The 21,829-nt window shown below is 37.0% G+C and overlaps 1 protein-coding gene across 12 annotated transcripts in view; it reads right to left on the minus strand.

Moving 5' to 3' along the window:
- The window catches only part of SRSF11 (serine and arginine rich splicing factor 11), a 50,407-nt gene that overhangs the window by 21,021 nt on the left and 7,557 nt on the right, over positions 1-21,829 (minus strand). For 2 of the 12 annotated variants that reach the window (XM_061411622.1, XM_061411621.1), the window contains exons 2-6: positions 15,747-15,971; positions 9,287-9,420; positions 5,407-5,516; positions 3,549-3,641; positions 2,724-2,773 (exon numbers count right to left, since the gene is read on the minus strand). In XM_061411622.1, the coding sequence (XP_061267606.1) occupies positions 2,724-2,773; positions 3,549-3,641; positions 5,407-5,516; positions 9,287-9,420; positions 15,747-15,946 (587 nt within the window). In that variant the 5' untranslated portion in view covers positions 15,947-15,971. Of the gene's footprint in view, positions 1-2,723; positions 2,774-3,548; positions 3,642-5,406; positions 9,421-15,746; positions 16,165-21,829 lie in introns of those variants that run through there. The other 10 variants (XM_061411613.1, XM_061411612.1, XM_061411611.1 and 7 more) reach the window with 9 other exon arrangements.

A 21,829-nucleotide genomic window follows, 5' to 3' on the forward strand; every position in this document is an offset into this window, starting at 1 on the left:
ACTCTGTGGGAGAAGGCGAGGGTGGGATGATTTGAGAGAATAGCATTGAAACCTGTATATTATCATACGTGAAACAGATTGCCAGTCCAGGTTCGATGCATTAGACAGGGTGCTCAGGGCTGGTGCACTGGGATGACCCTGAGATGGGATGGGGAGGGAGGTGGGAGGGGAGTTCAGGATGGGGAACACATGTACACACATGGCTGTTTCATGTCAATGTATGGCAAAAACCACTACAATGCTGTAATTAGCCTACAATTAAAATAAAAAGAATTTAAAAAAAAGGAAAATGAATTTAGCTCAGATTTCACACACTAAGGTGCTTCCCTTGTGGCTCAGCTGGTGAAGAATCCGCCTACAACGCGGGAGCCCTGGGTTCGACCCCTGGGTTGGGAAGATCCCCTGTAGAAGGGAATGGCTGCACACTCCACTATTCTGGCCTGGACAATTTCATGAACTGTATAGTCCATGGGGTTGCAAAGAGTCGAACACGACTGAATGACTTTCACTTAACACACTAAGAAATGACTCATGAAAACATCTCAAGAATCTGTGATATGTCAACTAGGAAATATAAATGGCAGCATGAATAAAACTTTTCAAAGCACCGAAAGACAGTGACTTTTAGTACGTGATGTATATTACTCTTGCTATGGGCTAGTGCTTCCCTCACTTCTGTCTTTCTCTCATTCATCTCCCAGGCTTCTCTGATCTTCAAGCCAAGTTCTTCTCCTTGTCACATTCCCACAGCATCTCTGTACCTCCTCGAGGTGGATACACATGCTTCACTGTAGTTAAATAATGTGACCCTTCCTGAGTATAAATGCCATGAAGGTACCAAGCAAGCTTATAGGAGGTAGTCAATATAATTTTTTAAATGAACCAACTAAAGACAATATTTAGCTCTCTATTCGTCATCCTGAGACAATCCTTAGGATGATATTCATGATATAAGTCTGAGAAACAGCTTGGCTTGCAGCAGAAAGGCAATCTTGATTCCAGCTTGTGTTTCATCCAGCCCAACATTTCTCATGATGTACTTACTCTGCGTATAAGTTAAATAAACGCTGACAATATACAGCTTTGACTTCCCCCTTTCCAAATTTTGAACCAGTCCGTTGCTCCATGATCTGGTTCTTGACCTGTGTAAGTTTCTCAGGGGGCAGGTAAGGTGATCTGGCATTCCCATTTCTTGAAGAATTTTCTAGTTTGTTGTGATCCACAGTCAAAGGCTTTCATGTAGTCAATGAACAGATATTTTTCTGGAATTCCCTTGCCTTTTTTATGATCCAATGGATGTTGGCTATTTGATCTCTGGTTCCTCTGCCTTTTCTAAATCAGGTTGTACATCTGGAAGCTCTTGGTTCATGTACTGTCGAAGACTGGTTTAAAGGATTGTGAGCACTACCTTGCTAGCATGTGGAGCAAGCTCAACTGTACAGTAGGTGAACACTCTTTGGCACTCATCTTCTTCAGGACTGAAATGAAAACCGACCGCTTCCAGTCCCGTGGCCACTGATGAGTTTTCCAAATTTGATGGCATATTGAGTGCAGTACTTTAATAGCATCATGTTTTAGGATTTGAAATAACTCAGCTGGAATCCATCACATCCACTAGCTTTGTTCACAGTAATGCTTCCTAAAGCCCACTTGACTTCACATTCCAGGATATGGGACACTAGGTAAGTGATCACATCATCATTTTTGTGTCCTTAAGACCTTTACTGTACAGTTCACCTGTGCATTTCTGCCACCTCTTTTTAGTATCTTTTGCTTCTGTTATGTCCTTGTCTTTTCTGTCCTTTATTGTGCCGATCTTTGCATGAAATAATCTCTTAGTATCTCCAACTTTCCTGAAGAGATCTCTAGTCTTTCCCATTGTATTGTTCTCCTCTTATTTCTTTGCACTGTTCACTTAGGAAGACTTTCTTGTCTTCTAAGTAATCTTTGGAATTCTGCACTATATTTCCTTTTCTCCTTTGACTTTCACTTCTCTTCTCAGCTATTTGTAAGGCCTCCTCAGACAACCATTTTGCCTTGCAGCATTTTTCTCATAGATGGTTTTGGTCACTGTGGTTTAAGCTATGGACAATGATCTTCAAAGATTAAAAATTACACCAAAACAAAACCCTTTATAGATGGGTTTACTTCTTTTCTTTCTAGAAAATAGGATTATGTATTGGATGCCAGTGGTCATATATGGATGTGAGAGTCGGACTACAAAGAAAGCTGAGCGCTGAAGAATTGATGCCTTTGAACTGTGGTGTTGGAGCAGACTCTTCAGAGTCCCTTGAACTGCAAGGAGATCCAACCAGTCCATCCTAAAGGTGATCAGTCCTGGATATTCATTGGAAGGACTGATGCTGAAGCTGAAATTGCAATACTTTGGCCACCTCATGTGAAGAGTTGACTCATTGGAAAAGACCCTGATGCTGGCAGGGATTGAGGGCAGGAGAAGGGGATGACAGAGGATGAGATGGCTGGATGGCATCACCAACTCGATGGATATAAGTTTGAGTGAACTCTGGGAGTTGGTGATGGACAGGGAGGCCTGGCATGCTGCGATTCATGGGGTCGCAAACAGTTGGACATGACTGAGTGACTGAAATGAACTGACTGCATGCCTTGAGATAAATTTCTTTTAGGTATCAAAAAATAACTGCTATCTGTAGACACTGACATATTTCTATCATCAATGGAAACAAAAGGAAAAAAGTTCTTACTTGGGATCAACAGTACTCATAAGTTTCAGCAACTGATCTGCAGCAAGAGACTGGAAAATAAAAATATTAAAAATGAGAACACAGAATAATAAATGATTACTATTTTAATTTTTAAAAATATGTTGAAATGACCTAGAACAGTTTGTCAAACCTATAGAAGCTAACATATCCCAAGCACAATGACCAACAGAAATATAATGCCAGCCAAATACGTCACAGTAAATTTTCTAGCTGCAAAAAAATAAACAGGTGACAATAGTGACTACAGTACTGGATATCCAGAGCTGCTTTATCAAGTTAAATATAAACATGATGAAGCTGAACAGTCCAGATTTTATAGACTAGCTCCTGCTTATTTAAAGATTTCCTGAGGATAAGTAACATTTTAAGGAAACATGTAAAACAAAAATCAAAGTGCTCAGTCAGTATAATAATCAAAAAATTTCATAAAGAACTTCAGAAAAGTTTTATCTAAATTGCAATGAGGGAAAACAAAAATTTCCAAGTGAGTAAATGACAAGAGAACAAATTATGAACACATTCCTATCTTTTCATGACTTGTATTCTGACTTTGCAACATTGATGTGGTAGTGGCTTCCTATGAAACTGGTCTTTACTTTGAACATCCTAAAATGAGAAATTCTTTGACAGGCAAGGGGCTAATGCAGTGACCTTTTAAATCTCTCATTAAGAAGTTCACGTAAGAAAAAAATCACTATTATGTAGCAGTTGGTTATCTCCTGCTGTTGAAATACAAACTAAAATCTAATGAAGCAAATTCTTGAATTACAAAAACGAGCTCAGCGTTCAAGGATATTAAATTACCTGTGAGTTCAAGTTTGCTCCAGGAAGCCCAAGTGCAGCAAGGGCAGGATCAAGGGTAGGAGCTCCCAAAGCAGCCAATGGAACGGCGCCAATCTGTGAAATTTCAAATTGTATTTATTTAAAATTTTGTTTCTATGTCTTATACTGTCAGGTTGGCAGAGTATGTGAAGGTTTTTTTTTCCTCTAAAGGGTCAGATGATTACTAGTTGAAGTCTGTAAGCTGTGGAATCTCCTCCCCCCAACTAAGTGTGTGTATCTTAAGTTTATTCCTTAGGGCTTCCCTGGTGGCTCACATGGTAAAGAATCTGCCTGCAATGTGGGAGACCAGGGTTCCATCCCTGGGGTGGGAAGATCCCCTGGAGAAGGGAATTGGCAACCCACTCCAGTATTCCTGCCTTAGAGAATCCCATGGACAGAGGAGCCTAGTGGATTACAGTCCATGAGGTCACAAAGGATCTGACATGACTTAGCAACTCGTACTTACATTTCTTAGCCACAGCAGTAGTAGCTCTTTCTACACCCGAGATACATATATTCATTAAGAGTTCCCTAGTAATTTCCTGTTGTATGTTCTTAGTCTCTTAGTTGTGTCTGACTCTTTGCAACCCCATGGACTGTAACCCGCCAGGCTCCTCTGTCCATGGCATTCTCCAGACAATAGTGCAGTGGGTAGACATTCCCTTCTCCAGGGGATCATCCCAACTCAGAGATCAAACCCAGGTCTCCTGCGTTGTAGGAGGATTCTCTACTTTGTGAGCCACCAGGAATTCCTCATAATTAGTCAATTTAATGCACACAAACAATGCAAAATCTTACAACTGTGCAGGCAGTTTGAGCCTCTTCACAAGCACTGTGCTTAAAGTTCTCCTAGTTTCATTACTACTTATTAAGTACAGGTAGCAAACATACTATAATTTCACTGAGTTAAAATCCTGTTAATATAGTTGATCCTTGAGCAACATGGGGGCTAGGAGTGCTGACTCCTCATGTAGTCAAAAACAGACCTGTAACTTCAGTCAGCTCTCCATATCCACTCGCCCATATTTTGATCCAACCAATCTTGGGTTGTATAGTACTATAATACATATTCAAAGTGAAAGCGTTAGTCGCTCAGTTGTGTCCGACCCTCTGCAACCTCATGGACTATAGCCCACTATACTCCTCTGTCCATGGAATTCCCCAGGCATGAATACTGGAGTGGAGTGGATAGCCATTCCTTTCTCCAGGGGATCTTCTTGACCTAATGATCAAACCTGGATCTCCTGCACTGCAGGTAAATTCTTTACCATCCGAGCCACCAGGAAAGCCATGTAGTAGTTAAAAAAAGAAATCCTCATATAAATGGAGCAAACAGTTCAAACTCACATTGTTCAAGGATCAACTATTATAAAATTGGCTTAATTATTTATTATACAATTTTATACATCAAAGGTATCTATGAATTACCCTGATCTTCAAATTCATCTTCACGTTATCTACTTAATGTAAACCCCAAGAGCAAAAGATGAAAGAGTATGGGGAAAGGAAAAAAAAAAAATGTCTTAACTTCACACTTTAATTTTCTCAGTTCAAATGAACATATTAAACATCTGCAATAGAAATATGCTTCATGACTTATGGGCTATTTTGAGAGTCAGTGACAAAATGATAAGACACACATTATTTTTGAGAATGTCCTTAAAATGTAAACTACCACTTTAATACTGATGATTACAATCGCATTTTACAATACTCTGACCACGTGACAATAGTCTGTGAAGTGCAATCACACAGGACTCAAAAAAGGCACAAATACATTTAGATTTATCCACCATTCTGTGTTCCTTTCCATGCTTTAAGAATTCAATAGAACTAATACCTGGGTAAGTGGGTTAGGAGTAGGCAGGAGTCCACCACCAGGCAGAAGACCTGCCACTGCATTAGCTGGTGCCAACAGAGACAAAGCCTTAGTCTCATCAGGAATAACTCCTGCAGAGAAACACCCACGCATTAGAACACACTCTTCTGCAAGACAGAAAACACACAAAAACACCCAGAAAATGTCTCCCTGATACACCACCTGAGTTTGTTGAAAGTACTTATGTTCGCTAAAATATAAAGCTTGATTTCTATGATTATTTATCATTAATTTTATGTCAGAATGAAACTTCAATGTGTGAAAATTTGTTTCCTTTTTCTCTACAAATGGTTAAGTTTCTAGAGTAAAAAAAAAATAGCACAATACACACTACTTTTTTGTTAACACTGCCAAGATTTCATCACCTGTACTCGATTTTTAAGTCATGAACCAAACGTAAGCAAGCACAGTCGGTTCTCCAGGGGTGTGCTCTCAACTTTCAAAAGCTGTTTTATGAACAACGACTCGTGTCGGCTGCTTCACTATAAAGCACACAGAAAAATCAAGATACACAAGACAAAAAAAGTTTGATTTAGGGGTTAATAATATGGTACAGTTACTATGATTTTCTTTTACACCTACCATACAATTTTGTAAAAATTAAGAGAAAAAAGTATGTAAAGGAAATATTCTGTTGAATCAAGAGTAGGGCTTTTGCTGACTCATGAAAATGAATATGAATGTTTCTGAAGGTCTCTGAATACACACAGGATGTGTGTGGGAGTGAGTGAGAGGGAAAGAGAGAGAGAATAAGTAAAACATGGCACATTCCTTACCTGTACAGTAAAATGCTTTATGTTCCAATATGTGCCATGCTAACCATACCAAAAAATGCTGCTATATAGTGTCAGTTCAAAAGCTAACTTAGCCAAACTCCTAAAGCCAAAAACAACATGTATGTCTGTTTTTAAAGCCTGATCTGTGTATTCAGATAAAATCTAAGGGTCCTGAGACAAATATTTATGTAGACAATTTAAATTCTATCCAACAGCAAAAGCCCTATAACAGATGGATTAATCTGTTAATGTGCCCAAGCCCCCAAAATGAGAGTTCAATAATACAATTAAACTACATATTTGCAAATACCAGTAGTATTTCTGTAATACATATTAAGAAACTGCATCTCATCATAAAACATACAATATGTACAGGGCACTTAAGAGAAACTGGATAAGCTGCAGAAGAAAACTGTTGGGTGGTATTTTCAGCAGGGCCTGGTATATAGTTCAGGCTGAACCAGGGAAAAGAACTGTAAAACACAACAACAAAAAAGAAAAACCACTGTTAAATAAAGGTAATGGTTCCTTCCACCTAAACTGAGAAGTGCCGATAATATAAACAAATGTATACTACACAGCACTGTTATCTTGCTTGTGTCAGAGCTGTCATCAATTTAGATACCAAGAGTTATGGAGGGGGGGAGAAGGGAGAAGATTTAGATATAGGGCATTAATGCATCATTATTAACAAACCTACAAAGATTATGGGATAATTTTGCATGCAAAATTATGTCTCAAGAGGATATTATTAAGTATCAACATCTTGCTAAAATTAGTGCATTTGCAACATTTCTGGCAAACTAAAATCCTCTTGAATTTATTGTGAGACACCGGATAGAAGATCTGCATCCATTAAAAAAAAAGTCATGCATCTGATCCTCTGATTAAAAAAAGACTATTTAAAAATAAAACTACAATTTAAAAATAGCAATGAGGCCCCTCACCAGTTAATTTTCATGCGTCAAGAGTATTTTTTTTACTGCTGCTTTGATAGAACCATGAAATACTGCATGAATGTGTAGAAACGAAAGAAAAAGAAACAGACAAAAGAAACAAACATTAACCAAGGAACCTAAATAGTCCCCAAATCCATTATTATTAAGAGTTCCTTCCAAATTCAGCTATCTCAGTTTTATCGGTTAAACACTATTCCTTACCGTAGACTTTGTGTCTATTGTTCTAAAACACTGACCAAGAAGCAACGGCATAATGTAAGAGCTAAAACCAGGGTGAATGGTGACAAAAAGGTTGAGTACATCAGTTATTTAGTGGAGGCAACATTAATACAGCATACCATACCAGTAATTACCAGTAATATACTAATAGATTCTGTAACTAAATAGTTCTGTAATTCTAATAATGTACTCCCTAAATATCTGTTTCAAAACAAATCCAAAAAAATTACTATGGTCTAAAAATATTTATGAAATCTTGTTATATGATATACTGTATTATGTTCAGGGCTTGGGAACTATGACATAATATTTGGCCAACAAGAATTTTTAAAATTATAAGGCTAACTAGTGTTTGGCAAATTACTCACATGATTTGACCCTTGTTCCAAAAGCTATGTTCTACATTTACTTATCCTACATTTGAATTCTGTAAATTTTCTCTTGATGGTAAGTCATCCTACAACAGGCACACTGACAGAAAATGCTTAATCAAAACACACTCACAAGTTCATCACTACATATATATATATATATACACACTTTAAAACCTTAAAACTGGGCTCATACACTTTAATAGCATGGAGACAGATTTACTGTAATATAGCATGCTTTAGTTTATCCATGAATGCAATTTAATTTCTTTAGAAAACCACAGAGGAAATTTTTCTAAGTTTTAAGGACTAGACATTTCACAATTTTTACAAGGAATGGTTTAAATGTTCACATCAGTATTCAAAAATAGCAACTAAAGTTAACAGTATCTAGATTCTGCTTCCACTGACCAGTTCACCAAGGAAAGGGGAAAGCATTTATACCCTGGTCAGCATATGTTAATAAAATCCAGTAACTTTAACATATTTCAGTGATTTTTTTCACTAAATTTATAGTTACCAAAAAGCAAATAAAGTAGCAGTACACTGGGAACAAGCTAAGTATAAAGTATGTCTTAGAAAATTTCACAAAGTGGAATAAAAATAGTGTTGTCTTGTCACAGTGGCTTTTTAAGATCCAAAAACCCTGCTCATTATTTTTCTGCCAAATTACTTTAACAGCCTAAAATGTAAAAAGAGAGAAAATGTAGTTAACAAATGGTTACACCAGGAAAACACTTGGGGGACTTGAGTGCTTGCTGGCCTTTAGTTAATGTCTAGAATCCCCTGTAGCTGCAGAGGACCCACTGTTTTTCAGTCATCTGGAAGAGTTTTGCATTTGCCTTCTCCACTACAAAAATCACACACACAAATAACAGAGAGAAGAATTTATTATTTAGAGATATTCTAGAAAATATAGCAAGAATGAACAAGAAAATCTGGCATAAAACAAAACACCCAGTGCCCATTTGGCACCTAAGCTATAGGAAATATTGAACTTCATAAAAATCAAACCATTGCGACCCTTGGTATACTGAAATTCAATGTGGGATATATTTTTTAAAGTTATTGGTAAGAAGAATCACTAAGAGGAATCACTATGGAAATAAAACCAACCTGGTCACATTTATTCAAAATAGAAACATCATCATGCATTTATTTGAAGGTTTCTGTATAAATGTTCATGAAGTGAACCGTTCACCTTCAGGACTTTTATATAAAACAATATTAAATTAAATAAGTAGATGTATCTTAAGGAAATTGGGGAAGTGGTTTTAATGAACTTAAAATTGTTTTAAAGTAATGCAAAAGGTTAAATATCTTATAAAAACAAATCAGATTTTGAATTTTAAGTTAGAAAGCCTTCATGTAAAAAATATGGACCACAGTATAACAAGGGTTTCAAAATGTTAATAGCTTAGATTTTTTAACATGCTACTAATGCTCACTCTAAAACTACACTGAGGTAGATGGTCATCATAGGATGCCCACATAGGTAGTTAAACAAAGCACAAACCTTCTGCATATGGTACGACTATCAAAGCTCTGTCAACGAATACAGTGTTTGTCAGATGCTGTGCCACAACTGCTGAGTCCGGATCATGGAACTTAACAAAGCAGACTCGGGAGGAGACTGGTAAAGGCGAATCACTAGAAAATACACAGATAACATAAAAGAGGAAATTATAAGCAAAAACACAAATGAATGACTCACAAATACCTGCATTCCAAAAGTATAAGAGGCAGAGAAATACATAACCACACACATATTAACCAGTTCAAAAATACAGGGCGTTTTTCAATAAAGTACTATCCACAGAACTGACTATATAAAATTACACCCAGAATAATCACTGTTTAAATTCATAATGCATCAAGTTAAAAAGTTTGAAACCAGTCTCACAGTCTGAAGAGATCACAAAAATGTCAGCATTTCATAATATCAATACCAGGCATTTTAAAATACAAATAGCAAGTAACTAGTTTTGGCTTGGAAAACTTTTCATTATGGCTAACTTTTTAAGAGTTAAAAACAAAAATTTTCCATTTCAGGGACAAAAGAGTATACTGGTCAAGTATATCTATTGGACAATCAATTGAGTTTTCTTGACCTGCCTACTAAATGCCCTGTCCTCTTTCATCCACAGCTAATTAAAACTCCCAGGCATTATAAATAGTTAAGGGTCTCTTAGGGCAGTTTCACACAGAGAAAAAAATTAAGCACTCATGGGAATACTACCACCCCCCCCCCCCCCAACTATTACCCAAAATTTTAATTAACAAAAAGACACTTTCCTTGGCAACTTGTTTATGTAAAACAAAAACAAGCTAAGGTACAAGCAACAGTCGCTCTAAGCAAGATAAGATTAGGAAGGGAGCAGAATTGTTTTTTAAAAATATAAGACAGTTGACTTTCTGCCATTGAACTTTTTGTGGAAGGAAAGATTAAATAAGGTAGGGGTTTCTCTGCTCTCTAACACTAAACCAAAAGCTATTTGAAAATCAATGAACTAAAGTAATAACATTATCCCAGGTTTATATTAGAATCTTGGAAGTGGGGCGGGGAGGACTACAATTAAACCAAGATCTTTGATGAAAGAAGTACTGAATGATGCCATCTTTAATTCTCCCTGATGATTTTAATATGCACCCAGTGTAAAGAACCACTGCTTTGTTTAACAAGCCAATTATATCTTGAGACTCAATAATGAAGAGGGAAACACTGTAATATTTTTGAATTATTAGAAGGGGGTAACTGACAACTTTTCTAAGTAAACGAGATTTTCATGCATACATAAAAATTGGATCACATCAGATTGGTCACACTAAGTGTTTCAGACTGTTGTTGAAAAGAAACATTTTCTTATAATTTGGGCACAATATGAAAATAAAAACTTCTTACCAACATCAATCTATAATCTGAGAACTCTAACCTCTTAGAATGTAAGTTTTCTTAAAGGCATTGCCCTTATTAGCACAGATGCTAATCTAGGTTCAAAGCAAAGCTGTCAAATGTATGTATTGAAATGGATTTAAGCCATATTGCTAGACAAGTTTACTGGAAAATGCTTTTTTTTTTTTTAAAAGGATACTTTTTTTTAATGTGAAGCATCACTGTTCTGAAATTTAAAAATGCTGCACCCAGTATAATGAAAATAAAGCTTTTTCATCATTACTACTAGAGCTACATAGCTCTGACAGCCACATTTTTACAATTAAAAAGCTCTTTAAATGCTATTTTATGTTCTAAAGTGTAAGCACTTACATTTCTTAAAAAGTGACCCTACTATACATCTCTACCAATGACCCAATTTTGTTCCTATTTGCAGGCCAGGTATAGAGATGTAGACATATGGAAGGGACATGTAGACATGGGTGGGGACAGTGGGATCAACTGGGAGAATACGATTGACATATATACACTATCATGCATAAAACAGCTAGTAGGAAGCCGCTGTATAGCACAGGAGCTCAGTTTGGTGCTCTGTGACAACCCAGATGGGTAGATTGGAGATCCAAGGAGGAGTGTGTATATGTATACACAGTTGATTCACTTTGTTGTACAGCAGAAACTAACACAACATTGTGAAGCAATTACACTCCAATTAAAAAAAAAGTGACCTCTACTATTTCTTTGACACCATCTATTGTCATCTAACTGAAAGAAAATGACTATCAAATATCAGGTGATTTAAAGAATATAAACAACCAAGAGTTCTTTCTAAAAAATTAGGAAAGTATGCCTACATGCCCCCAATATATTTCCATTTAGTGATCTTAAATGTTCACGTTTCTCTATCCACTCATGTATGTGCAACATTATTTGACTACTCTATTATACCTATAAGTGGTGGTGAGGTAAAGATAAAATATCAACAATTTAAATATTATGGGAAAGTACAGTAAGAACACAGAAGAGCAAATAATTCATCTCTCCCCATTTTAAACTGTTGTGTAAAACCACTGCCATTTGGTCCTGCAATTTATACGGTCACATTTTCTCAGTTAAAATCAGTAATAGAGACGTTAAGAACTGACATCGGAAATTAATTTTCCCACCCTTAGGATTTTTTTTTTTTTTCCACCCTTAGGATTTTGTGCAAGTACCACTGCTAAAAATATGACTGTTAAGAATTAACATAGAATTATGTTTAAGAATTAAACATAATTTACCTTTAAGAATATCCTTACCTTTAAGAATTAATATAGAAGAGGCAGTGCAGTTGAAAAGAACTGAGGAACAAGATAGGGAAAAGGAAGCCTTGTGTGATGCTTTCATCATCTAAGAGTGGTGGTGGTATTGTGTCTAGTTTCTTAGTGACCTCTGAGGCTTGTTTCAGAATCTTCTGGGATGCACACATAAAACTCAGATGACTGTTTCCACCTCAAGCCCACTGAATGTGAGAATCCTTTTCATAGGAAGGCTCTGATTCTTAACAAGATCCTTAGCTGATATTCATGACTGCTAAAGTAGAAATTCTGGTCTGGGTCAGTTCTTTCAAGCTCATCTTAATATTGAGCTAACCACTTCGGAGCAGAGAATTCTGTGCTTATAAACAAAGTTATCTCTTAAGCCCCACAAAACAGCAAGTCTGTGACAAAATTAACAACTCTGTTGACCTAACATCCTCTTTCCCTCATATGTTATTTAGTTCTAAAAAAACATAGTAGATTGTTGCATTTCATTTTAAATATAAATTTTATATTTTAAATATTTTGTATTTTTAAATAAAAAATTTTTAAAGAGAAATTATGTTCTCTCCCTTACCTAACTATACTAAGTTACTTAGATGATCATTAAAGTATCTCTTTTTGGTTCCTGAGAAGTTAGTAATGGATTTATCTGCAGTGTAACTGAAGTCTTCAGTTACTGAGTGAGTGACATATGCTTCTCAAGGATCATTACCTGATAAGCACTCCAGTGACTTTCTCCACTGATACCTCACTAAAATCAAACATTTGAAGAATATCTATTAGGTGTAAAAGAATGATTCCATTCACAAGTTGCTTGGTCTTGAAGGAAATCATGAAGTGGTAGAAAAGAATCATATTAGGTTTCAAATACTAGTTCTGACACTGATAGAAATCTATGTGAATTTCAGTTCATTCATTTGTAAAACAGGATCCGAGTCTTAGTTCCTCTGTGTATATATAAGGCTATCATACTGAACAGGGATAAAATACTACGTTACGAAGACAGGTTGTATCATTGCATGGAATTATAAGTTAGCAATTTCTGGCTTAAAAAAACTAAGAAATAGGTGGATTTGATAATAAAATAAAATAAGGGGAGACACCTTCTTGAGGTTCTCAGTGAAATGTTTGTGATCCCAGGAATTTTCCCCACAAACAGGAATTTGGGGCTAAAATTAGAATTTCAGTAGGTGTGGGTCGGAGCTCAGTCACGTAATACTTTAAAACTGCCCCTCAAGTGATGTTGATGACCCCAAGGAACCTTATTCTAGAAGACAGAGAAGTTAAACTTGTCAGTTGGTGAACAGCTCTACAGAGAAAAAGCAATTAAATTGAATAGAGAAGGCAGGGAGTGGTTGCCATTTTTATTAAGCATGAATCGGTGACATCTGACCAACAAAAAGAAAGCAAGCATGTCAGAGTTCCAGGTGGATATGAATACCTTCTGGGAAAAACACACACCCATTAAAAAAAAAAAAAAAGAAATCAAGCAACAAATATACTTACAATCAATAGAATTTCAAGTTAAGTCATTTAATCTTATTCTATGAGTAAGAGTAAATTTTTGAAGTATTTCTGGAAAGATGAACCCCTTTTAGACTATTAGGACTCCACAGCACATTATCTGCAACAAACTACTACTGAAGGAGCTTAAAGAAATCGTCAATAAAGTAATTCCAAATTGTGCAGGTTGGATTAGCTATTAAGACTTAAATTAGTAAAAAAAAAAAAAAAAAAATATATATATATATATTCATACACATATAATATTAAATGAACAAAAGGATCTACACTCACACTATTCAATTTGGAAAGGAATGAACAAAGGATCTACACTCACACTATTCAATTTGGAAAGGCCACTAAAGTAATGTAAAATTCACTACATTATAACCTTACATATTTTCAGAAAAGAAAATGATCTGTACATGGGTGCATATATGAAGGAGTCAGAGCAAAAATGTGTCAATATTTATTCTTCCCAATGCAGGAAAAAAATCCTCTTAATGCAGAGCACCCCAGAGATCAAGTTACCTGGAACACACAACTCTCCTGGTTAGGATGGAACCACTCCACTGACTACAAATCAAAAAGCCAGTCTGTTCTATCATGACTCCCCCTAGAGACAACGGACATGGTAACATCCCACACTTGTCATCTTTTTATGACAGTATCATAAAAAGAACATTTTCACACAAAAAATTTCATAGTCAGCAACTCTAAAAAAAATTCTTAATGACTTGTGGGACTGGAAATAATTTTCTTATAAATAAGTCCAGCATCTCATACACTTTCAGAAATAACATGATTACAATCAAGTAATCAGCAATAATCAAATGTGTCACTTTCATTTCCTGCCATTTTACCATTTATTAATACTACTAACGATAAAAGGAATGTTGGGAGAAACTAACAGCAAAACATCCGTTTCCGTAAGTTATTATGAAAGCCATTTGTCCTTCATTGTCAAAATAAATACCTGTTTAAAATAACTTCAACAAAAAGTCTGTTCCTAGAATTCTACACTTCATGTAAATTAACTAACTCTAAACCTCCCTCCATACCTATAGTACTCCCAAATTAAAGACAACACGGCACTTGAGAACACTATTATCTGAAAATACTTTAAGGAAAACATGATGAAATACAGTAATGAATACCGACTGCAGTCTGATCAACTTAAATCTGCGCACAGATATATCATGCCCAGGTTATTAATGATTTATTACATCCACAACAGTGGATTCTTTGAGGATTCCAATCTCCTGTTTAGTACTTAAGCGGCATCATAAAAAACTTATGGTACAGCTGGAACTGAGTACCCACTGACAGTAAAATCTGAATTTTCACTCTTTCCAAGGAGCACTGGTCTGTTCTATTATTTCAAATTTTGCTCTAGTATTTATCACATCTTATTACAGCTTTTTTTTTTTTTTTTCCAATTACTGCACTCATTTAACACATCTGTGATAAAAATAAGAAATCTAAGACAACAGGATAAAAACAAAAACCCGTATACCGCCAATTACAAAATTTAAAGTTCTAAAAAATTCCTTCTGAAGAACAATTCTAGAATATAAAAAATGTGTACGTTATTTAAACAAAGGAAAATATGAGGTTTCAGCTATAACTATTCTCATTTTAAAAAGTACTCAGGCTCACTGTGGAAGGAAATGGCAACCCACTCCAGTATTCTTGCCTGGAAAATCCCATGGGCTGAGGAGCCTGGTAGGCTACAGACCACTGGGTCGCAAAGAGTCGGACACGACTGAGCGACTTCACTTCAGGCTCACTGAATGTCTGTCAGAGTATTAACTGAATTATGTTCCATGGGCCAGAATCACTTAACAATATTTAGCAGTAAGCGAACAGTTTATAAAGTTCAATATCAAAATAACACAAACGAAAATTTTTGTTACTTTTCAAAGAATTCAAAGGCTTTTTTTGTGTGTGTGGAAAATTTACCTATACAAAATACATAAAATGGAGTCTGTCTTGCTTTTAAGGGCCCCCAAAACGACCTCGCAGGCACAATTTAAAGAGAAAAAAAAAAAACCACCAAGATTAGAAACCAGTTGTCTCCTAAACCCCCAAACCTGGCCCTGCCTCTTTGCATCAGTAGTAGGCCTAATGCAGATTTCTTTCGTAAGTAAACCCGACAGCCAACCTCAACTGAAGCAGCCTAGCCCAGGGAGGCATCGACAAGGGCCTGCAGGAAATGATATGGGTAGGCCCAGGCTGGGGAGGAGTTAGCAAAAACCGTGATGGTGGACGATACTCACTCAGGCGGGAAGAGGCGCAGTTCGTCGATCTTGCCTAGGAAACCGAAGAGGGTCCGCATCTGCTCAGAGCTAGCGCTCGGGGAGACATTAGTCACCTGGATTACCTCGGTGCCGCCGCCTCCGCCGCCGCCGCCTCCGCCCCCCGGCCCGCCGCTGGGGCCCGGGCCCGCAGTGCTGGGGACGATGGTAGTGTTGCTCATGGCGCTGCTCGCGTTCTCGCTCCTGCTTTAACACACCAAACACACAACAAACAGTGAGAGGGAGGGGGAAGAGGAACCATTCGCCGGAAAAGGCACAGGACTGTGCCCGAAGCTACAGCTGCTCCTGCTGCCGTCGCCGCCGTTTCTCCGCCCCGCCGCTCTCCGCGGGGAAGGAAGAGAACGCGCGAGTTCGAGACCACGAGAAAACAAACGGCCGCCCCCACCTCGCCTCCAACCACCTCACTCGCGGCCCGAGCTTCCCACAATGCCTTGCGGCGCACGGGTGCGTCACCGTCGGCTCCGCCCCCTGCCGGCCCAGCAAGCCATGCTCGCAACCGGAAAATACGCGACAACGGGCTGCTGTCTAGTGAAAGGCCTTATCTACATCCCTCTTCGCTCCTTCCCCCCGCCCCATTCCTAAAAAGAGGAGAAAGGTGGAAGGCATTAACTTCTTTTGGTTTTTTTTTTTTTTTAAAGCACTCCTCCACTCCCCGGCAAAAACTGCACACTTAACCAACTATTCTTATTTAAATGCCCACGGTATTTCTTTGTACAGAGTATCTTCTACAGATTTGATCAGTTACTAATGAAATTTAACCCTAGCTATCAAGATTTTCCTCCCCACTCCTATAAAATTTTCTCTTTACTATACACACATCCTTGTAATACAAAATTTGCAACGAATTTGCTTTGGCACTAAAATCTTCAGAAAAAGATATATTAATGTTACATTCACTAGTGCTTTAACATTCACTTTTTTAAAGAATATTTTACAGAACCCAAATATGTTCAAGTATGTTATCTAAAATTTCTACAGAAGAACTTCCTTTACATGCATTTCTTGCTTAAAATAATTTTGATCATAAAAAGATCCTTGCTTAATTCTAGTAATTTTGATCATAAAAAGATCTTGCCTAATTTTTCAACCTCATGTGAACTATTCTCCCACCTTCATCCAGTGTTATCTAAAGACTTGCAGTTCCCCAAATCTGACAAAATTTTTTACTTCGCTGTGCCTTTCCACAAGTTATTAATGACCTCCTTCATTTTATCTGTTATCCTTCATAAGGCTTTCCTCACCTCACTGCCACAACTTCCTCAAGCAGAGTTAGGGTTTCCTTCTCTCTACTCAAGGACAGAGGCACAAAAATATTTGTTATATTGACATGTATTCCCCTGCCAAAAGCTCCCGAGTTTCCTGGGTCAGTTTAGGATCTAGTACAATGTCTGTCACACAGCTAATGCTCAATAAATGTGTTGAACACACACACAAATAAGTGTTAATTAAATAAGTATCATTTATTCTGACAATTGTTAATTACTTGACCCTAAATACTCCTGGAGGCCAAAATCTGAGGACTTACAGATTATTTTTGTTTATAAATACTTCTATGGAATAATGCAACTGAGAGTGTGATTTGTGAGACATTAGAAACTAAAGTTATTGAGATTTGGATGTAAAGCCAACTGGCTAGGTTTACTTACCAGTTAAGCCATTTCTCCTAGCTCTTATACAAAGGGAATGGTAAGTTGACCATAAGTCTGGCAAAATTACTAATTACAACTAATTGCACATTATTCATTAATGTCTATCTGTTAATATAAAACATGTCAAGTAATTTTCTTATTTTGAATATTCAGTACATATGTAACTGCCAAATACAGAGTCTTGTTTGATAAAGTTAATCAGTGTATCAGTACCTACAAAACGGAGGCTGCTGCAGTGACCTGGTGCATGCAACAAATCTAAACCTACGTCTGCCTGCACTTAGAGGAAACACCTGTTAAGGAAAACTAACATACAAATTCGCAATCTTCCAACTCAGTTTTAGCTAGCTTTCTTCGTCCTAGAAAATAAGACCTGCTAGCTTATGAGGAAATTCTCCACCTCTTGACCAATATCTCTTCTCATCCCTATAAAACTCCCTCTTGCCCAGAATCCCTTGGGAAAAGCGCTCCATGCTTGTCAGGCACAGTATTCCCCCAATCCATGGACTGTTTTCCCATGAATAAATGGCATTAAACTCCTTACTAAATTGTTTCAGTTTTGTCACTTGACAAGTTTAACTCTCATTAGAAGTGGCTACCATGTACCAAGGCATGCTACAATGTTCTATGACAAAAGGACAAAAAAATACAAGGGCTGGGTTCATGGTTGTCCTTTTTTTTTTTTTAATGTAACATCTTTTTATTCTTTGCAGTGGATACACAGAAATCTTTTCTATTATTCCATAGTTTTCTGTATGTTTGACACGTTATATAATGAAAATTACACATTCAGGCCAAAAAAAAAAAAAAAACACACATACAAACCATATAGTTCTGTGATAAGATAAATCTCTTAAATCATCAGAAGCCAGGTTATACATAAAAACTTACTGGACATACAGATAGACGGTGCTTCCAGATGCGAAACAGAGTGGCAAAAAAGAATCATTCTAATAAGGAGGATTCCTGAGTATTTTATTTTCAAATTATCTAGCAGCTAAAAACAATACTGGACTTAGAGCCAGAACACTGGCTAAGATAAAATACTACCTTGTTATTAATTAAGGGTGACTTGAGGAATTTCACTTCACTTTTAAGAACCTACTTTAGTCAGAAGCTGAGTAAGGAGTTGAATTATAATTTTGAAGATCCTGTTAGGTCTAATAGATAGATTGAATAACTACGTAATTACCTTGTGTTATTATTGTCTGTTTCCCATAGAAATGAAATAGCTCAAGGCAAATAACTAATATATGAAAGCAAATAACAGATATATCCAATATATATAATTTTAAATCACTTTAGACTCATTTAGGCTCTCAATTAAACACAACTCCAGCTGGAAAAGAATCTGCTTGCAATGCAGGGGACCTGGGTTTGATCCCTGGGTTGGGAAAATCCTCTGGAGAAGGGAACAGGCTACCCACTCCAGTATTCTGGCCTGGAGAATTCACAAAGAGTCGGACGCAACTGAGAGACTTTCATGTCAAAAAAAAGTACAGAACCTGGAGACAAGTATCATGTCTGTCTTATTTACTTTAACCCAAGGATCATAAAAATGTTAACAAAAACAACAAACAAAAAAACTCACAAATTCCTTCAAATATTATGTTTCAGGATTTTCCCAGCCCCTAGAAATATAGCAAGGAAAAAATTAGGCAACGTTTCTGATTTCATGAAACTCCAGCTTCAGTATGGCAAACTCTCAAACAAAAACAAAGATGGAAAACAGTAACGTGCTGTAGTGAAAATAAACCAGGATAGGTCTTCCCTGATGGTTCAGTGGCTAAGACTCCACTCTTGTAATGCAGGGGGCCAGGGTTTGATCCCTGGTCAGAGAACTTGATCCCAGAAGCTGCAGCTAAGTGTTCACCTGCCACAACTAAATCCCGCTTGTGGCAACAAACTAAAAAATCCTACATGCCGCAACTAAGACCCAGAGCAGAAAAATAAATAAAAAACAAATATATATTAAAAAAAAAAATGACAGAAGATGGGGGAGGTGTTATCTGAGCTGAGACTTTATTAAAATGAGGAAGCAAGCCATCTGAATTTATGGGGGAAGAACAATCCGAGCAAAGGAAATAGGCAAGTAGAAACTTAATGGTGAGAACAAGTTTGAAACTTTCAAGGAAAGTAGGAAGAACCTTTTCCTTTGTTGATTAAATGCTTTACAACTTATATTTCACAGAGAGACTGGTAAAAAGATCCTTTCAGCATCATGTGGGAACTGCAGTGAAAGAAGCATGAAAAGGGAAGAGCCACAGCTCGTTTTTGGGAGCGAGTTTGGGAAGGCTTCCAGTTATATTTGATTGATGAATATGGCTCAAACAGTAAAAGAATCTGCCTGCAATGCAGGAGACCTGGGTTCAATCCCTCGGTCGGGAAGATCCCCTGGAGAAGGAATGGCAACCCACTCCACTATTCTTGCCTGGAGAATCCCGTGGACAGAGGAGCCCACTGGGCTACAGTCCACAGGATCACAAAGAGTCAGACACAACTGAGCTAACTTTCACTTTCACCAATCTTACTAATGGTTAATGCTATTTCTAATCCAAAGCAAAAAGCAACCTGTCCTTTTGCCCTTTCTAGTCATATTATGGCCTATTAGTCATGTTTGGCCTATACATGCATATTGCAGTGCATGATTTCTGATATATTTTTGAAACATGAGAAGTAAGACTCCCGATAGTAGGGCCCTATTGCTCACAGGTGGGCAGCTTCTGCTACCACCGCACCACTAAGACAAATTTACAGTGGTGCTTGATTTTGGAAAGTCTCTCAAAGAATATTACAAAATACTTTATGGAAACTCTCAAAAACAATACCAATCCTCTCAGTCATAAAGAAAAGCTTTTAGTTCTTTCCAGTATCAAGGTTCTAAAAGAGCTAATGTATAAAAGAATGACACTAGACCCCTATCTATACCACTCACAAAAATTAATTTGAATGGACTAAAGGCTTAAATGTAACACCTGAAACAATGAAACTACTCGAAGAAAACACAGGAAAAAAATATACCCCGATGTAGGTCTTAGGGAATGGTACTCTGGAGCTCTAAAGCATAAGCAACAAGATTAGAAATAAACAGTGGGACTACATCAAACTCAAAAGCGTCTGTATAGCAAAGAAAACCATCAATAAAATGAAGAGACAACATACAGAATGAGAGAAAATATTTACAAACCGTATATCTGATAAAGGAAAAACACCTCATATCTGTTAGAATGACTAGCATCAAAAAGGCAAAAGATAGCAAAAATTATAGAGGATGTGGCAAAAAGGGGACCGTTGTGCACTACTGGTAAGAGTGTGAACGCTTGCAGCCACTATGGAAACATAAACACCATGTTGGGATACTGTATCCCCATGACACGGGAAGGCCCACTGATGGATGACTAGACAAACAAGTTATATCTACAAAAATAAACAAAACCAAATTCATAAAAAAAAAGAGAGAGAGAGATAAGATTTGTTGCTATCAAAGGTGGGAGTGACAGGAGGGAGAATTGGAAAAAGGTGGTCAAGTGATAAAAACTTCCAGTTATAAGACAAATAATTACTAGGGATGTATGATATAAGTATACTTAACAATGTTGTATGATATACATGAAAGTTGCTGAGAGAGTAAATTCTAAGCATTCTTATCACAAGGAAAAGTTTACTTTTCTTTTATCTTCTATCTATATGAGATGATGGACATTAACCAACTTGTAATCATTTCAAGATATATGTAAGTAAAACTTTTATGCTGTACACTTATACAATGCTGTATGTCAATTATACAGCAATAAAACTGGGAAAAAGAACTTCAGTAAAGATAGTTCAAAGGAAAAGACTTCATGTGTTTAGATGGAAATTCTTTAATTAAAAGACAGAATAGCCACAAATATGTATAATAACTTTATCCACTAGACACCATGCTCCCAGTTGGGTGAGTTACCTGTTACTACTAGCCACCTTTGTTTACACTATTTGAGAAGACTGTAGAGTCCTCCAAATTTGACATAATTTTGCAAATCTGCACAAGCAACAGGTCTTTTACCAAATTAGTTGTTAAGCAGCTCTTTCCCTCTAGCAAATATACTTTTTGAGGAGAGGGAAGACAATGTATTTATCTCTGTGTTTCTGATATCCAGCAATATTTTACTGGAACAAAGTAAACATTTGACAAAAACTTACTGAGTATCGTCTATGTCCCCTGGACAACAAGGAGATCAAACCAGTCAATCCTAAAGGAAGTCAACCCCGAATACATATTGGAAGGACCGATGCTCCACTAGTTTGGCTACCTGATGTGAATAGCTTACTCACTGGAAGATCCTGATACTGGGAAAGATTGAAGGCAAAAGGCGAAGAGGGTGGCAGAGGAGGAGATGATTGGATATAACCACC

The sequence above is a fragment of the Bos javanicus genome, chromosome 3 (assembly GCF_032452875.1).
Source record: "Bos javanicus breed banteng chromosome 3, ARS-OSU_banteng_1.0, whole genome shotgun sequence".
Lineage (NCBI taxonomy): Eukaryota > Metazoa > Chordata > Mammalia > Artiodactyla > Bovidae > Bos > Bos javanicus.